General features: G+C 38.4%; 2 protein-coding genes across 2 annotated transcripts; one reads left to right on the top strand and one right to left on the bottom strand.

Annotated features, from left to right (window-relative positions):
• The first annotated feature begins 5694 nt into the window (after nucleotides 1-5694).
• LOC130934746 (protein SCARECROW-like) lies at nucleotides 5695-7296 on the top strand. Its single transcript, XM_057864284.1, has 2 exons — nucleotides 5695-6598; nucleotides 6680-7296. Exons 1-2 carry the CDS (start codon nucleotides 6224-6226, stop codon nucleotides 7139-7141), a joined length of 837 nt encoding a protein of 278 aa, XP_057720267.1. The 5' UTR covers nucleotides 5695-6223; the 3' UTR covers nucleotides 7142-7296.
• Nucleotides 7297-7315: 19 nt separating this feature from the next.
• On the bottom strand, nucleotides 7316-13872 carry LOC130936032 (uncharacterized). The gene is made up of 10 exons (XM_057866002.1): nucleotides 13611-13872; nucleotides 13156-13238; nucleotides 12980-13057; nucleotides 12233-12345; nucleotides 12062-12127; nucleotides 11024-11125; nucleotides 10332-10908; nucleotides 8670-8875; nucleotides 8377-8540; nucleotides 7316-7683 (listed from the first exon to the last, which is right to left on the bottom strand). The coding sequence occupies exons 1-10, from the start codon at nucleotides 13748-13750 to the stop codon at nucleotides 7548-7550; spliced, it is 1665 nt and encodes a 554-aa protein (XP_057721985.1). The 5' UTR covers nucleotides 13751-13872; the 3' UTR covers nucleotides 7316-7547.
• Nucleotides 13873-18145: the final 4273 nt, after the last annotated feature.

Here is an 18145-nt window from a genome sequence, read left to right as displayed (position 1 = left end):
TCTTATTCATTTTTTCTTGACTGGCCCTAGTTTCCATTAAAAATACTATAAGCGGCTTAACTTTTTTACATAGATTATACAATTCAGAAATTGTCAAGGCAACCGCTATTTCCAAATAATTCCAGCTAATGATACTCATGGCTGAGGTTGGGGCATGTTAAGGCCCGCCTCCTCAGCCATTTGTATCCCCTTAATCTGACCAGAGACATGCACGGCTAACTGATACTCGATCCCCTGTGCCCAGAGCGGTGATGCTATTCTTTAATTTCTTGGGTTCCCTGTTCTCTTGCTCCTCCTTCCATTCCCTATATGTTAGCAATGGAACCTGTTTGTTTTCTCATCTCCTTTTCAAGTTTAGCTTCAATTCCAACTTCTTAGCTAATCACGTTTCCCAGTCTGTCTGTGTTTCCGTTCCTTTATCTTCATCTTCATCACTTGCTAACTCTACATAGTAAGTGTTCTCTCCAGGTTTGACATGCTGACCCCGAAATTCATGTTCTTCATTCTGAGCTTCCTTGGATAGCTTCCTTAAAGCATTATCCTCCGTTCCACCCTTCAGCGGTTCTTGATTTTCCTTCCCCTCTGTTTCGACTTTACACGCTTGTTTTTCCCTCGTTCTTGCTAACATAAGTCTTTTTAATTCTTGGCCTATGGTTTTTTTTTTCTTTTTTTCCAGGCCCAACTTCCAATCTTCCATTTTATAGCTGTTCACTTCTCCTTTTTCAGTTATATAATGATTAAGCCCACTTTCTTCAACATTTCATGCTTGCAGATGTAATGCCCCTATGTTAGGCCCAATATCCCTTATTTGTCCGTTTCCACCTGATTTCTGCTCCTCATACCTCCTTTCTCCCTTCTGGGCCTTTTTGTTATTGGCCCATTCGTTGTTCCTCTCTTATCTCCTTAATGAGACTGCTGAGTTTATAGGCTGCTCCTAGGTCACACTGCGTATCCCTCTCTTCCTGAAAATTAGGAATTTTTGGTACTTCTTCTACCTGCTTTTTTGCATCTGTCATCTCTTCTTCTCTCCTCATTTGGTTTTCCCAAACACTTTCCTCCCGGATTTTCTGTTGCAGTACTCGCTCAATCCTAATCCTAATCTCCTCAGAGCTTTCTTCTTCACCACTCTCTCTATTAGGGCTCAGATGTTCACGCGCTTGCTCCTCCCCTTCCTCTCTCCAACCTTGTTGTTTTAAGATGCCTCTTTCCATGGTTGGACCTGGTCGTCCTTGACTTACTCCCAGTCCCAATGAGTATTTCTTCTTTGTTGGATCCTAGCATGCCATGACTATTGGATTCTTGCATGTTTTCTTCTCATGCCCTAGTATACCACAGTTGAAACAATAGCTGTCCGGTAGCCTCTCATACTTGAAAAAGACCCACAATGGTGGCATCTTCTCTCTATCTAACCAGAATCCTATAGGCAGCGCCTTAGTGATGTTGATGCTAACCCTGATTCTTAGATATGGTCGCCTGAGGACGCCATCTACTTTTGGATCTTCAGCTTCGGCCAAGACTCCTAACATTACACCGATAAGGATACCTGTCTCTTTGTCCATGAAGTCATATGGAATTCCATGTACTTGAATCCAAAACTCCATGAAGTCATGATCAACATCAAAAACTGATTCGCCCTCCCTCCATAATGTAACACCCAAATTAGCCTAGGTCTTACCTCACATTATAAAGCAAAGGTTAATCAAAGGTTACGACAATTCTAAGATTTTACATATATTATATAGAAGGAATTAATAATATCTAGAAGTCCGATGAAGAATACAGCTCAAAAATAGGATTTTAAAAGCGCAAAACGTACTAACGAAGCTACTGACTTAACACATAAGAACAGATATAGAATAACAAAACATCAAAGTATAATAGTATAATATCATAAGACGCTAGCCACGATTCGCGGAGTTTAAGCCGGCTAGCCATGTACAGACCATATATGAAACCAGATAGTAAAAACAGCTTATGCAAGTTTTGTTCTCTCAAATACAAGCCTCTAGGCGAAACAAAATACAAAAGTGAGAGACATATACGTATAATAACTCAAAGGACTCCAAAAGATATCTAGATCCTCCGCTCCTGTCACCAACTATACAACTCACCGAGGTGGGTTGCGACCTGCATCTGAAAAATACAACAGAAATATGGTATGAGAATCAGAGGTTCTCAGTATGGTAACAGTTCCCAGTGATGTAGGATATAAGACCCGGGACACCAAAGGCAATCTTAGACTCCATATCCATCACAAGATTCAAGCTTAAAGCATTCTAAAGCAAAACAGCATAATATGTAATTCCTCAATACAACTTAAGCCGTAGCACCATGACAGGGTAATCTACCTTAGGAAATTTCTACTCTAATCAACCACCGCTATCCTCCAATCTTTACCAACTGATCCACCATGCGATCCCATCGCCACCGCCTTCTGAACCTCCTCAACCCCAGTAAAGCACAAGTATATACAATACAAGTAAAACACAAGTAGAGACATATACAACAATTAATACAAGTAGCAATTAGACATGTTTAACAGATAGGGAAAACAATGTCAAGTCGGCAAAGCATACAAGCAGGTAGAAAATGCATATGATGAATGTCTGCCCTACTGGCTGTGATATCACATTGTCGGTTCAACTATCAATCCGACACATCCCCATGGAGATGTTGCCCTTCGGAATCATGGTGTGGGAACCCTCGAGATATAGTGTTCGGATCACTATCCAGGGTTTTGCGCCTGTACACTCTGATGATCCGAAGGGATGTGAGCGGGACCTCTTGCCTCCGTCCTCACATCTAAGCGCAAGCGAGATTAACCACCGTCCTTACGCTGCCGCCGCTACCTCGACAGGCGAGATTAACCACCGTCCCTACCAGGCGCATAGCGTCTCATAACCTTAGAATAAAACAGTAGTACAGTGGTTTTCAAAAATATTTTTAGTAAACAGTGGATCCATCACTTCATTCAGTGTCCTTGGCTCTTTTCAACCACTATTCATTTACATCTCAGTTCCTTGATTTCGCATCTCATTCATCACCCATTCATCACGCATCATCAAGCCTTCCTCAAAACAACAAAAACCTAGTACTCCGTTTGCTAACATTTTCCAAATAATAGTGTCTAAAACCCTTAAACCATTTCCCATGTTTGAGCACCAAAAAATATGTCCAAAAGTCTTAAAAGGTGTTATAAAATCTTACAACTTCGTCGGGAAGGTGAAATAATTGAAAACAAAGCAAAATTTGAGAAACAGGGCATGTGCGTCCGCACAGGGGTGTGCGTGCGCACGTCCAGAAAATTTTTAAAAGTGTGCGTACGCACAGGTGTCAAAACATAAAAAGGTCTGTTCACTCGCATAACCTGTGCCAGCGCCCCCAACAGACTGGCCTCCCCAACGTGTGCGTGTGCACAGGTTTGTGCGTACGCACAGGTTGCAATTTTTCCATTGGTGTGCGCGCACACAAACTGTGCCAATGCTACAGGCAGATTGCCTGCCTCTGCGTGTGCGGAGACGCACATGTCACAGTTTTCGCAGAGTGTGCGTGTGCACATACCAGAAAAACTCAGAATTCGGTACCTTTGCAAAATTTCCAATTTTTCAACACCAACTTTGAATGATCATAACTTCCTCTACAAAATTCCAAATTTCCCAAACTTTATACCGATTTAAAGGGTTTTCAAAGATCTTTAATTCTAAACAAATTTCAACCAATTTTAAAAATCAAGGCAAAAGTTACAATCAGACAAAGTTCACCAAAATTCCGCTTTTACCCAAAATCACAATTTTCACAATTGCTTTGCAAAACACAACCAAAACTAAACCAAACCATTCCAAACTCCACTTTTCATCAAAATCAATCCCCTATATCATATTACACCAAACTTACCACATTTTTCATTCACTTTTCTTTATCCACAACATCAATATCAATATATCTCATATATCATCACACTTCATTAACAATTTTTCAACTACATCACCAATCAATCAACACCAATATCACACTTATCAACATAATTCACTCCTCAACTTCCCAAATAATTTATCCTCATCATACCACTATTAATCATCAATATCAAACTCCAAATCATCATTCATCAAACATCATCATACAATATCATTAAACCACTCATCAACCATTCAAATCCAATCCTATTTTATGGGTCACTAGCTTAAGTGTCCATGAATATTATATACTACATAGAGGAAACCGAAACCATACATTGGTCGATCCCCCGATATGAACCAAATGAGCTTTCAACCAAAATCCAACCACCAATGTAGCTCCAACAAGCACCAGCAAGCCCCAAACTCACAATAATCAAGCTATATACATATAAATTACTACAAAATCAACCTAGGGCTCAACATAAATCAAAAGTTCATAAGAGATCAAAGCCTTTTACCTTTCCCAACAGATTTGGATGGCAAAACCCAAAACTAAGCAAGGATTAGAGTGAACCTAAACATCAAGAATCACAAAAACTCACTTAATCAAAAATCCTAGGTACCCGAAATTTCGGAGAGAAGAACTGGGAGAATTTTGAGCTTACCTCTAGAGTTTCTTGGATGGATTTTGTAGAGCTCTTCACAAGGAACGCGTAGCCGCTGACACACGCAAATCGGAGCTCTAGAACTCAAGATATGAGCTTAAGAAGATTGAGGTGATTAGGGTTCAACCTCTTCTTCTCTCCCTCTTTCAATTTCTGAAGTGTGTGTGTTTATGAGGCTAGGGTTCATTAAATGAACCTTTATATATGTTGGACTTGGGCCCAACTTGGGCTCAGTTCAATCCGTTAGCGTTTTTAGCCCGTTTGGCCTAACTTCGGTCCAAATCTTTAAAATTAACGCTCGGTTTTCCATTTCTACTATTTTTCTAAGGTTTTTGACTGTTTCTACTTTTTCTTGCGCAGTACCGGGCAGACTTGAACCAATTCAACTGTCGGTTTGCGGCTTTTCACGGTTTTTCACAGAAAACACATTTTCTGACTCAGAAAGACCCACTGAGTCCAAAAATGATGTTTAAAACCTCAAATTCTCACTCTAACTTTTTGGAATCAAAATTGGACAATATAATCACTTAATTAACCGGTTTGATTAATTGCGGTTCTTACATATAATCTAAGATTGACCAAATTTTCTTTGACATTTCATGGACCATTCTGAATAATCTGCAGCCCTTTTTTCCTGTCTTTGAAGCTGAATAACATCTTCTTCCATCCAATGTCTGTAATTGCAACACCTTGAGGGTTTCCCACATTCCTAGCAAAGCATTCTTACATGTTTTAAAATTTATCTCCTTGTCACTTATTAACTTGCCCACCACATTTAAGCAGACTTTCTTATATCCCAGTTCTCCTGGCTTGTTGAGTTTGATGACTTTTCCTTCGATATTGTTCATGTTGTAGGTTGCTAAAAATAAGTTGTTGTGTATTTCAGGTTTTCAGTGATTTTGGAGGTTCAAGTTGAGCGAGGATTATGTGAGAATATAGATTTGGTTATCGAAACAAGGTTGAAAGTAACTCTCTTTTTGGAGAAGAACCCAAAATTCTTTAGAAGACTCTCCTATTGAGAAAAGAAGAGCTCCATAGAGGAGAAAAATCATTATAACGATTCCATCTTTTTTTTTTTGGTCGATGGATTGATGAAGCTCGAACCTGAGACCTCTAAGTAAGAAAGGGAACTTGTGCCACTTGAGCTAAGGCTCATTGGCATGACGATTCCATCTAAAGCTATCGCTAAAGAACTTTCACAGTATGACGGAAGTCCAAGCCCAATGTTTATGTCTTCTTTATGAAACTCTCGACAATCCACGTGGCCACACTGCCATTCTAATTTCTTCATCCGAGGGAATAGCTTCAGTTTCTTCTGCCTTCTCTCTTTGATCTTCTTTACCAAGTCACCACCAAACCAGATTCTTGGTATATCCCTCTTAAGAATACAAGTTGTTGAAAAATCTTCTCAGTACTTAATTCTCGTTCTTTAGCTTTCTTCTTCCTTGTAATTCCAAGATCAGTTTTCTTCTGTGTTTAATTGTTGCCACCTTATGGAAGTACTTCAAGTTCTTGTCTATATCTTTGATGAATTTATACCTTGAGTGTTGTTCCCAGTATTCGGACATAGATGACTCATTTTTCTTCTCCATTGTCTTCCGTTACAAAACAATTTTGGTAGATAAGAATGCTCACTAGAATCTAAGGTTAATATATCTCACTATGCTTGTTATTTGCGGATTCCCCAGTTTGCCACTCTTTTCATCTTCACAAACCCAAAGAAACAACAACACAAGTATAAGGAACAACACTGCAAATATTGTTGAGGCTGTTACTTCTTCACCTTCTTCTTCTTCCATGGATGAAACTTCAGCCGCTTCTAATTGGATCGATGGAATATTGAAGGATCTAACTCACAGCTCTAATAGTGTCTCAATCCCTCAGCTCATCAACAACGTCAGGGAGATTATATACCCTTGCAACCCAAACGTGGCCATGCTTCTTGAGTACAGGCTCTACCTCCTCACTTCTGACTCCTCCACCGGTGCTGGGGCTGCAGCACCGCCGCCACCACCACCTCCACAAAACAAAGCTTCGGTTATGAAGCAAACAAATACTTCAAACATGCATGCTTACAGCACTATGCATTTTCAAGATTCATCTTTGAATCAGTACTAGCCTGTAGTACCGCCAACACCGTTAGATTCTAACAACAATTCAGTTTCATTGGCCAATACTTTACCATCACCGCCGCTGCCACCGCAAGGGAAGCCACCTCAGCAACCTGAAGAAGATCTTGTTACAACACCGGCAACCACCACGAGCAGCGCCACAGAAATGGTAAGCTCTTGCCTTGTAATCTACGCAACGCTGCCAATCGTTCCTCACAGCCAGAAAGTCGCTTCTGCTTTCCAAGTCTTCAACGGAATCAGCCCCTTCATCAAGTTCTCCCACTTCACCGCCAACCAAGCAATTCAAGAAGCGTTCGAGAGAGAAAAAAGGGTTCACATCATAGATCTAGATATAATGCAAGGCCTCAGTGGCCTGGGGCTCTTCCATATTCTGGTGAGAAGAGAGCAGGATAGGATGGAGAGAGGGGGGAGAGGGATGGAGAGAGTTGAGGATGAGAGTGCCGTGTAGTGGGAGGGGAAGGAGAAGAGGGTGGCAGAGGTGTAGGGTGTGGGGTGGCGGAGGAACTAACATGGCACATTGTAGCCACGTCTTCACTGAAATGGCCGAGTCATCACCAGAAAAACACTCAAAGACCACTATGGTGAAATTGGAACCTCGAAGATCAAATTGGGTAATCCCGTAAATCTCATGGACTATTATGGAAATTTATTCTACTCTAACTACATAAAGAACTCAGCATCATGAATGACCTGTCTGTATATGCATGATCCTTTTTCTTTTATTCAACGAATGTAAAAAAGAAAGGCATACACACAATGATACAATTTTCAGCATCCTACTATGAATTTCCATTGAGTTAGTTGTGAATGTATAAAGATCTCAACTACTTGGCCACTAAACCAGAATTGGAGGTTTAGCGCATTTCTTCTGCAACTTGACAGCTACGTATTCCCCAAAATGACCTGGGCTTCAGTTTTCTGTTGGTGGCCGTAAAAAGCCACCCCATGTGAATTTCACATGTACCACAGTTTGCGATTGTCCATGCATACCTGCCAAAGTGCAGAAATTTGACCAACATGTTATCTTCTTTTCAAACAATCCAATAGAATGTACTCCAACATCATGGAGCCTTTAATCAAAGAATAATATTGATTTACATCCCCAGCTCTGTTATTTGAAAACTACCCAGAAGAATAGCAGCTTGGTTTCAATTTATCCGTCTCATTTCAAACAAACTCAAGTTTCATAATGTGGCCAGAAAATAACAAATTGCTAATGTGGCAGCGGAAAATGAGCATGGATGAGGAATTTGGCTGGGAAAGAGGGTCGACCACGTAAATTAGGGGCCTTTTGGGATGAGTGGGAGAAGATGCTTCACAAGGTTTTTATTTTTCCGTTCTCCTGTTGTATCTATTTTGTGCATCTAGCCTTAGTGATTGCAGTCATATTGTTACCACATTTGATTTGATTAGTTAAAATAAAATAAATTAATTTAAAATAAAAAAATATAGGTTCTTAAAACACCCTATTTATAAATGTCAGTTATTTGTACATCTAATTTGATGTCCACTCTAGACACTTCTTAGTCCACCTTTAATCTAATGGGTGATTAAGTTGACGTCTAAATGAATATCGGTATACCACCCTTTTGGGTATACAAATATCATTTTCCATATATAAATAAACTGATATGCTTATGGCAATCAAAGAATCGGAGGAAATGAAATTGCACTGAAACTTACCCGGGAAACCAACTATATTCTGTAACTGGTGGCCCCATGAGGGCTAAGCCTTTTGACTTCGATAGAGTCATTATCTCGTGCACAAAACCATTTGAATTTACATACGCACCAAGAGGACCCTCACTAGACATCACTAACATATCACTTCGCTTTGCAATTAGAGCCTGCAAATTCAGAATGTTGAAACAAGCCTCACTTTAGTCCTGTGCACTTAAAAGGAATAACACAATCCCAAACTGTTTATATCTATCTGCATTGAAAACATCAGGGATCTTCAGAGACATAATTATTACCTGACAGATCTTACACCGAACAAGATCAATACTCTCTAGTAATTCAATTTCCCTGCGCAGTCGGTATGGAATGCCATCAATATCCAAAAGCTCCTGTCTTGTAGATTCAGAAACAGGTATTTTACTGGCAATATAAAATGATAAAACATCAGGCGTTTTGACAAGACCATCCACGCTTGGCGCCCCAACTATTTGCTTCCACATATCTACATATTACAATTACAATTATTAGATTTTACCCTAAGTGATTACTGACAGCCAACATAGAAGAACCAAAATTAATTTGTTAGATCCATTTTTTAATACAATACCAATTTACTATATTATTAATCAACAAAGAAGAATCAATTAAGTAAGAAATATAATCAAATATTAAGAATCAATTCTCTCTCTCTCTCTCTATATATATATATATCCTCTGTTTCTTCCCCCACTCCCCACTCCCCCTCTGACTTACTGAGCTTTTAGTTGGGTTTTGTTTATTTGTTTTTGTTTCTGATGTTTCCCTTTCAATATCCCTTTGTGGTGTTTTCTCTCCCTTTTGTGGTGTTTTTTCCCCTTTGTGGTTGGTTTGAATATGTTGATACAGATCTGGGAGAAGAATATAGTGAAGTTGGCTTTTTGTTCATGGAACTACTTTCAGACCATAAGAGATTTTAGATTTAAGTGGAGAAGAAGAATGGGTATTTCAGATTGTTGCAGCACTTTGTGTGTAGCTGAAAAAACTATAGAGACTCATATATGTCTCTGTTTTTGCATGGTAAAGATCCCTCGTTATTGAATATTGGGCCCACTCTCCATTTAGAGTTCAACATAGAACATATCTGATCTTGTTCTTTACATTTAGATCTAAGTTATCTCTCCTATCTGTAACTGCCGCTTGGCTATGTTTATGAATGAAATGTTTTCTTCTGTCAAAAAAAAAAAAAAATGAAGTAGGAACCCCAGCATCAAGGCCCAGAATATTAAACTAAGGGTTACTCTACAAAGAGAGAGTTGCACTGACACAAACACACGATCAAGGGTGACCTGGATCCAAGTGGGGCATGTGAGTTTGGTAAGGAAGTAAGTTATGCTGACTAGGACCGAGAAGGAGTGCCTTCTGCAGTTAGCTCTATATGGGAGGGAACTCTTGCTGAATCACTTGAGCAGAAGTCGGGAGATTCTTGGGGACGATGAAGGCTCCTAACATTTTAAGTTTCCAGTTTGTTTACCTATCTCATTCTTATTCATCTCTACTGTTTTAAATACATTTTGCACAGTACTATTAGACTGAATACCAAACTACTTTCAAGTTTTGCAGCTTGATTACCTTTCTACACTCTTATTAGACTAAATATTACACTAGCATATTAGTCTTGTTAACTTATAAATGACAAATTCGATATCTCAATCACATTGGGATAGAAAAATCTGAGCTAAAATGGAAAATGGACAAAAGCATACATTAGTTAGTATTATACACTTGCCAATCCAGAAGACTGTTCCTGGAGATTCTAAGATTTCTAACACATTCATGTTTGAATTAGAATCATTAGGACCGATCAGTATGTAGAAACAAAAGCAAAACATAATTAAGCAACTTATATTATAACGATGTTACAAAAAATAAACATTGATGAAATGACAGATAAAGAGTTGGAGAAGGCAAAGCCAAATTACCTGAAGCTCTTTGTGCAAGCCAATATGAGTCAAACATACGATATACCCAATGAGGCCAGAATGCTCTTGACATTTTATGTGATGAGCAGACATCGATAGTTTTACGGCACCTAAGCTGTTCCCTTATGGAAGACTGCTTTCCCGAAGTAGAACAATGCCCAATTCTTGAATCTTGAATTTCAGCATCTTTTCCATAGTTAGAGAGCAACAATCTCAAGGAGTCAGAATCATTTTGGTTAGACCTAATTTCCTGATCAGACTCATACAAGAATTTATCATCACCACTGCTTGCTGATTCATCCATCAAGTCATGGTCATAGCCAGAGCCAATGATTGAATGGTGCATTCTCCTATCCATTGGCGAAAGCTCACTCTCAAAGCTATCTTCTGAATTTGTTTCTGAATCATTTACCCCAACTTTAGATCCACACACTCCTAGGTGAGAATACTTTGAGGGTAGAAGACGTGAGACGACACAACTATGTGGTATATTACTCAAAGGTGCTAACTTCCCAAAAGCATCCCGTGGCATTCTCGATGGCATGTCTTCCTCAATAATCTGTATCTCTCCATTAGGCTAAGAACCACCACCCCAACCAAACGAAGGGAAGGAAAAAGACAAATGGATAGAGAGTCATGAACCTTTAACAACCAATGCGGATAAAAGGAAGTAAACATGATAGTATTCTCACCACTCCTTCTGCATCAATCCAATGTCTTTTCAGATGAAAGCGTTGCTGTCCACGGGTGACCAAATTCAATGAACCATCCTCCAGGCGCCCATATTGTCGAATCTATCGGGATGGGTTTCACAAGTTGTTAGAACTAACACACATGTAAAGAGTGTAGCTTAGCAATTATTAAGTCGTGGATCACCAATACAGTGCTTCTCATCTTACTAAACCTTCAGCATTCAATATTGTACAGAGTATAAATATGCACATGTATAAACTGATTTGTCCGAGAGAGAGAGAGAGAGAGAGAGAGAGAGAGAGACACAGAGATGGGGGGTTGCATGTGATGTGACATGACAGGTTTGGGAAGTGTTGAGGCCTTCATGTTGCTCATACAAAATCATTTTTCTAAATATTCAGTAGACAGGCTGTTCTAATCTGATTAAGTTCCATCATTATTCATATACAAACATTTTTTCTACATTTTTCCTATTCCATTATGAGGTTCCTATCTATAAGTATTAGAGTTTTCAATCCTTAGAGCCCTGGATAGATATCACCAAATATGAAACATAACAGGGAGTAGTAAGACAAGAGGAAGAGAGAGGGGGGGGGGGGGGGGGGTTCATCAGAAGAGAAAAGGGATCCTATCTTTTGAAGGAGATAATCATACTTATGGTTGGTTAATCAGTATGCTGCTGAGAAAGGCTAATGGCTATTGTGATTGCTCAACGACAAGGAAATGCTTTAATGCATGCCAAAAGTGGAGCTGGCACAATCCAAAAGGTTACCAACCAATATTGATGAAGACTTTGGTCAGATATTTGTCACCCAAAATATGATTTCAATCAACCAGTATGGATAGAGGGCAAGAAATAGCATTGGGATATCTTCTAACCGTAGTCCAGAAAGACTGAGCCATCATGAACAAGATAACCACTGATTATTGGTTAACAAATCAGGACATATTGTGATGTGAAACTCTAGAATAACAACTAAAGAAGGTTTCCTCAGTATGAATACGTCACAAACAGCACAATAGTTGGCAGGAAATACCTCTGCAGTCGTTCCAACACTTGCGGCTTTCATCCTATAATTTGCAGTATCCCTGTGAACTCGAATCTGGAGAGGCACCCACAAGTATATGTAATTCATGTTTTGAAGGACAGCTGAAAGAATCCAAAGCATGACTAAAGAATGAGCAGACATGGTAATAAGTTCACCTACCACACCAATAGTGTAAGGAACATCAACCTGACGCAAAGCTCTCCCAATAGCAGCCACAAGATTTGCTTCAGTCACTCTCAGGGGAAGGGTAGCCCCAGGAAAGAGTACGACACCTGAATATTGCTAGGATTAGCATCAGTTCTTTCTGTAAGTAAGAATTTACACAAAGCAAATGAGATTGAGGATGACAAGATGATAAGTCAAGCGATGGCAATTTTGCACCAATTTTACTCCAGGAGCAATAAAGTTGACCATTTGAAAGAATATATTCAACAATCATTAGTAGAATAGAGACCCAAAATAAAAATGAGCAAAAGCACCATAAGACAGTGCTGCACAATGAAAAGGTTAGGACACCTGAAATTCCATCCAGACGCCAATAGACATATAACAAAAGAAAGAACCTTAAAATAAGGCAAGTGAAAAAGCAAAAGATTGACAAGGACTACCATGGTGAAAGCAAAACCTCTTTTTTAATTTATAAATTGAATAGTTTTAGAGGACAGTAACTCATATTCAGAGAAAGAATGATGATTCAAATGTTCAAACATGATCCATAAGCACACTGCAAAGACATTATGCCTTTTTAACAAGATGTTATCAATATTTTACACGAATATTCAGCTACTTGTTGTGTATAAAAGTAGGACAACAATGCAGAACCACAGAACTGTCAGTTTTGACAAAAAACCATGTTATAAGATAAAAGACCATGAAACTGAAATCCGTGAAGGATGACATAGATACCTTCTAGACAGAAAAGCGGAGTGTTCAATACAGCACCACCATCATAGAAAGCTGTCCTATGGCGTGCGTCTTCAACCTCTGTGACATGCAAGTTATCACACTTCACATGAAACAATAACATGTAACAGTAGAAAAGGGAACGTATATACAACCAAGTCCAATAGACAAATACCTACCACCCAAATATGAATGTAAGGATACTACGCAGGTATTGTAAGTGAACTCGCCATCGAAGGTTGCGCCGCCAAATCCGCGACCACTGTAAACCACACAGCGTGAACGATAGACTCTCAGTAACACTAAGAAAAAGTTCAATTTGATCCATTATACCGAATCCATGTGCAAATTGCAATTTCCCAAGCATGAAAATCAGCTAACTGTGCCTCTACTACATCAAATCCTATAACAACACCTTTTTCATATTTCAATAACAATTGAACCAAAAACAAATAAAAACGAAAGAAACCAAGTATATAAGGCATTTTAGCATTCTGTTTCAGTTTAATATAGCACATCCAAATAGAATTTTCAGCTGTAGCTCTCAAGAATCGCAAATAATAATAGCTAAATCGAATTAAACGCCATAGAATCGAGAAAAATCATAGGAAAGAACAAGAATAAGGCGAATTACGTAGGGTCAGTGTCTTCATCGGAAGATTCGAGAATATCATCAACCTCCTCGATCTGCAACTCCTCAAGATCGAGCTGGCGAATCTGTTCGATCTGGTACCTTTCCCTGTCGAGGAGGATTCTTCTCTCTTCTTCATCCATTTTGTTCTTCAGGGTTTGTGTAAATTGCAAATGAAGGTGAAAATAGAAAACAACATAGAAACGATCAACACTATTTGTTGCCGCTTAGTGTTCTTTATTTGCAAATGCTTATGGTAATTTTAAAGAACATTTTCTAAGTTGATGACTGACCACCACCTAATAATTGCATATTATTAGTTATTACATGTGTGAAATAACCTTGTGATTTTAAATTTTACAGTAAAACATACTAACTGTTAAAATTTTTAAAATTATTTTTAAGTTTTATTTTATTTTAATTTTATTTTAAAGTTTTTTATTTAAATCAAGTATATTTTTAGTAGCTAATTTTTTAAAAAATTTATGACTAGTTTAACGACAACTTCACAAAAATAACTTTCAATACAAATAAATCACACATAGTTGTCATACATTATTATTGAAATAATTTTAAAATTTTTAAAAATTTAATTGCCAGAGATATATTTGATATATTTGATGTAAATTGAAACTTTTTATAACAAAATTAAAATAAAATAAAATTTAGAAATATTCTTAAAATTTTTGACAAAAGACAAAATATATTTTACCCTAATTTTTATTATCAACGACTAATCACTCATTCTGTCATTCAGATTAAATCGCCATAGTGGCACTAATATTCACGACTTTCATTATTTGAGTCACTCAAATTCAAAATTCACTATACTTGTTCCTATTGGTCTTTGGACCCTTTCTGACATTGAGTCAACGAACGAAATGCTGAGCTAGTTCTGACTTGTCACGCTAGACAGAAGGATAAATTATGTTTGTTCATTTTAGCGCTTAAACAAGGCAAAAACGATATCCTTTTTGGAGAATGAGGTGAGAAAAAACGGTTTGCACATTATATAAACTTTTCTTCGTCTTCTCGTTTTGCCTTATTTAAGCGTTAAAACGAAACGACGCCGTTTAATCTTGTATATAGGGTGGTAAGTCAGAGTTAGTTCAACATTTTGTTTGTTGACTCGGTGCTAAAAAGGATCCAAGGACTAATATAGTATACCGAATTTCGAAGAACAATATAGTAAATTTTGTATTTGAAGGACTAAAATAGTAAAAGTTGTGAATATGTAAAAGGTTTAATTACTCTGTTGGTCCCTATAGTTTGGCCGAATTTTTAATTAGGTCCCTATAATTTTTTTCCTTTCAATTGAGTCCCTATACCAATTTTTTTGTTTTAATTAGGTCCTTACAGTGACAAAAAACGTTTGGAGTAACGAAATATTCCGTTCCAAAATTGGATATACCTAGTTACAAACGTTTTTTGTAATCTTCGGTGAATTTACTTATTTTATATTGTCAAAATTGCCCCTACCTTAATAAAGGACTAACCCTTGATCTTCAGTAATGGAAAAATAACTCTTGCTCTTCATCCCTTTTCACTGAGGCAAAAGAAACCTTTCCTCTTCACCCCATCTCCGATTCTGATTGTTCGATAACGCGTATGCATTCCACCATTGTGTGATCGAGGATTGTTATTGTCTATCGTGGCCTCCTTTGTCGAAGGAGCTACTGTCGTCGTTGTTGCAAAGATACGAGTTACACTTTTTTCCATTCTTCATTCTTTCAAAAGTTGTCGAACATTATGGCGTTAAAGTCATTAGCATTGTTTGGTGATGTTTGATTAGAGGATGACTAATCATCATTTTTCATTTTTTGTTGTGTAGTAATAGGAGAATCAAAGTTCACAATAGAGCTCCATCACAGAGGAAAATTTATTGACACGGGACATGGACTAGAATATTTAGGTGGGTTGGTTGTGGAAGACTTACATTATAAACTAGATGAATGGTCTCTGCAAGAGATAGTGAGTTCGCTGAAGGGTCTAGGCTACAAGGGTTATGCGAAGCTATGGTAGAACGAACCTGGAATGGACTTGAAGTTAAGTCTCAAAGAGTTGAGGTCAGATGGGGATGCTGTTAGAATGGCTAGGGCTTTAGTTAATGATTCTGTGAAGCATGGTATAGTGTATGCTGTTGATGGTTACAGAGAAGGTAATGGGGTTGAAATCACATCAATGGATCTAGATTATGTCCCAAATGAAGGCGAAGATAGTGGACTGATAGAAGTAGAAGTCGATGCTGAGTTAGAACCTTCTACTGAGGAGGATAGGTTTGATGACAGTGCTAATGATGGTGAACATGAGGATTACTTTGGGTTCAATGTAGAGGATGGTGTTGATGGTGGACAATCAAATGCATTTGGTGGGTTCAATGGCCCGTTAAATCAAGAAGAGACAACAGATAAGGGTGCTGAGGATAATGAAGCTGCTGGAGAGATGGATGAACAAATTGGAGACATTTTGGATGGCTATGAAACTGAAGACATAGATAGTTACGAGGGAGATTCTGATGACATAATTAAGAAAAAAAGGTTTCCTAAGTATGATGAGGCAGAAATGTGTAGAGAGTATGAGTTTAAGGTTGGGTTGGAGTTCAAAACACTGTCCCAGTTTAAAGATGCAATTAAGGAGCATGCCTTATTGAATGGAAGAGATGTTAGGTACAAGAAGAACGACAAGTTGAGGTGCAGAGTAATGTATAAGGGACAAAAAGCAAAGTGCAAGTGGATTTGCTTTGCAAGTAAGGTAGGAGGATCTAATTGTTTTAGGATAAAAACCTTGAAGGACAAGCATACCTGTGGGAGGAGTTATAGTGGTAGGCTTGCTTCTAGTGAGTGGATATCAAAAAAGATTGTCAACAACATTAGTCGTGGAGAAGATATGCGACTGGCCACTATTATTCAAACAATTCAGGATAAGTATATAGCAAATGTTAGTGTTGGAAATGCTTATTGGGCAAGAAGAAAAGTAAGGAAAGAAGTACATGGAAGGGCCATACTACAATATGCCAAATTGAGGGACTATTGTGCTGAGATTTTAAGGGCAAACCCGGGGTCCAAGCTTAATATTGTTGTGGATAGGTCATCTTTAACACACCAACCGCGATTCATGAGGATGTACATGTGCCTTGATTCGGTGAAGCAGGGCTTCTTGGCTAGTTGTAGGCCGATCTTAGGAGTGGACTGGTGTCACTTGAAAGGGGACCATGGTCAACGGCTACAAATTGCAGTAGGGAGGGATCCTAATGACAATTATTTTCCAATTGCGGTTGCAGCAGTGGAGGCGGAAACAAAGGACAGCTGTGGATGGTTCCTTGATTTGTTGCTGGATGATATCGGTGAATCAAGAAGATGGGTTTTCATGTCGGATCAACAAAAAGTAAAGATAATATGACTTATGATTCTAATTATTTCATTGAATAATATGACTTATGATTCTAACTATTTCATTGAATAATATAATTTATGATTGAATAATGATATTGAATACTGTTATTTTTGTTGTTATAGGGTTTGATGCAAGTTTTTGCTGAGATGGAACCTTCTGTTGAGCATAGATTATATTTAAGGCATATGTATGCCAACTGTAAGAAGGCATATGGTGGAGGAAAAGTTTTGAGGGATCTAATCCTATCCATTACTAAAGCTACCTATGTGGAAGAGTGGGAGAGAAGAATGAATCTGCTCAAGGAGAAAAATAGGGACTGTTATGATAAACTGATGGGAGTGGACCCAAAGTTGTGGACAAAGAGCCATTTCACGTTTATGACAAAGAGTGATATGCTAATGAACAACATATTAGATGCTTTCAATGGCAGGATTCTTGAGGCAAGAGACAAGTCCATTCTGACGATATTTGAGTGGATCAGATGTTACTGGATGTCAAGATTTACAGAAAAGAAGAAGAAGGCTGAGAAGTATGAAGGATCCATTCGGCCTAAACCAAAAAAGAGGTTAGATGTCATTGCAACAAGAAGTATGGAATGGCAAGCTAGATGGGCAGGTGAGCTGAAGTTTGAGGTACATCACAAAAATAGGATGATCATGGAAAGGTTTGTGGTGGATCTGTTAGCTGGTACTTGTAGCTGTCAATTTTGGGGTTTAAGTGGTATGCCATGCCCACATGCATGCAGTGCCATCTTTGAAAAGGGTGATAATCCTGAAGAGTATTACAGCAACTACTATAGTCCAGCAGCATACCTTGCAACCTATGAAAAATCAATTGCTCCAATTAATGGAGAGAACATGTGGCCAAAAGTGAACTATGATACCATCATACCCCCAGTTTTCAGGATTAAACCTAGTCGACCAAGAATGGTGTGGATTAGAGAACTTGATGAAAATAGATCTCAAACAAAGTACAGAAGGACGGGTACCTCTGTGACTTGTAGCAACTGTAGCCAGTATGGACACAATAGGAGGCACTGCCCAAATCCTATTGTCTCAGGTACATCTTATTTGTTGTTGTTTCATAATTGTTGATTGCACCAATTCTTTTCTGTAATGTTGGCTCAATTCGAATGAACTTGCATC

Source organism: Arachis stenosperma, chromosome 6 (genome assembly GCF_014773155.1).
Source record: "Arachis stenosperma cultivar V10309 chromosome 6, arast.V10309.gnm1.PFL2, whole genome shotgun sequence".
Taxonomy (NCBI): Eukaryota; Viridiplantae; Streptophyta; class Magnoliopsida; order Fabales; family Fabaceae; genus Arachis; species Arachis stenosperma.
The sequence above is the reverse complement of the archived record's forward strand: the minus strand, read 5'-3'. Positions and strand labels throughout refer to the sequence as shown.

What these genes read in the sequence shown, in the direction of transcription:
- LOC130934746 (XM_057864284.1), top strand. Translation starts at nt 6,224, where the DNA reads ATGCTTGTTATTTGCGGATTCCCCAGTTTGCCACTCTTTTCATCTTCA. An exon ending in CTCCACAAAACAAAGCTTCG is followed by an intron (nt 6,599 to 6,679) that starts GTTATGAAGCAA and finishes AATCAGTACTAG; the next exon opens with CCTGTAGTACCGCCAACACC.
- LOC130936032 (XM_057866002.1), bottom strand. Translation starts at nt 13,750, where the DNA reads ATGGATGAAGAAGAGAGAAGAATCCTCCTCGACAGGGAAAGGTACCAG. An exon ending in TTCCTTACACTATTGGTGTG is followed by an intron (nt 12,128 to 12,232) that starts GTAGGTGAACTT and finishes GTGCCTCTCCAG; the next exon opens with ATTCGAGTTCACAGGGATAC. An exon ending in GAATATAGTTGGTTTCCCGG is followed by an intron (nt 7,684 to 8,376) that starts GTAAGTTTCAGT and finishes GCACTTTGGCAG; the next exon opens with GTATGCATGGACAATCGCAA.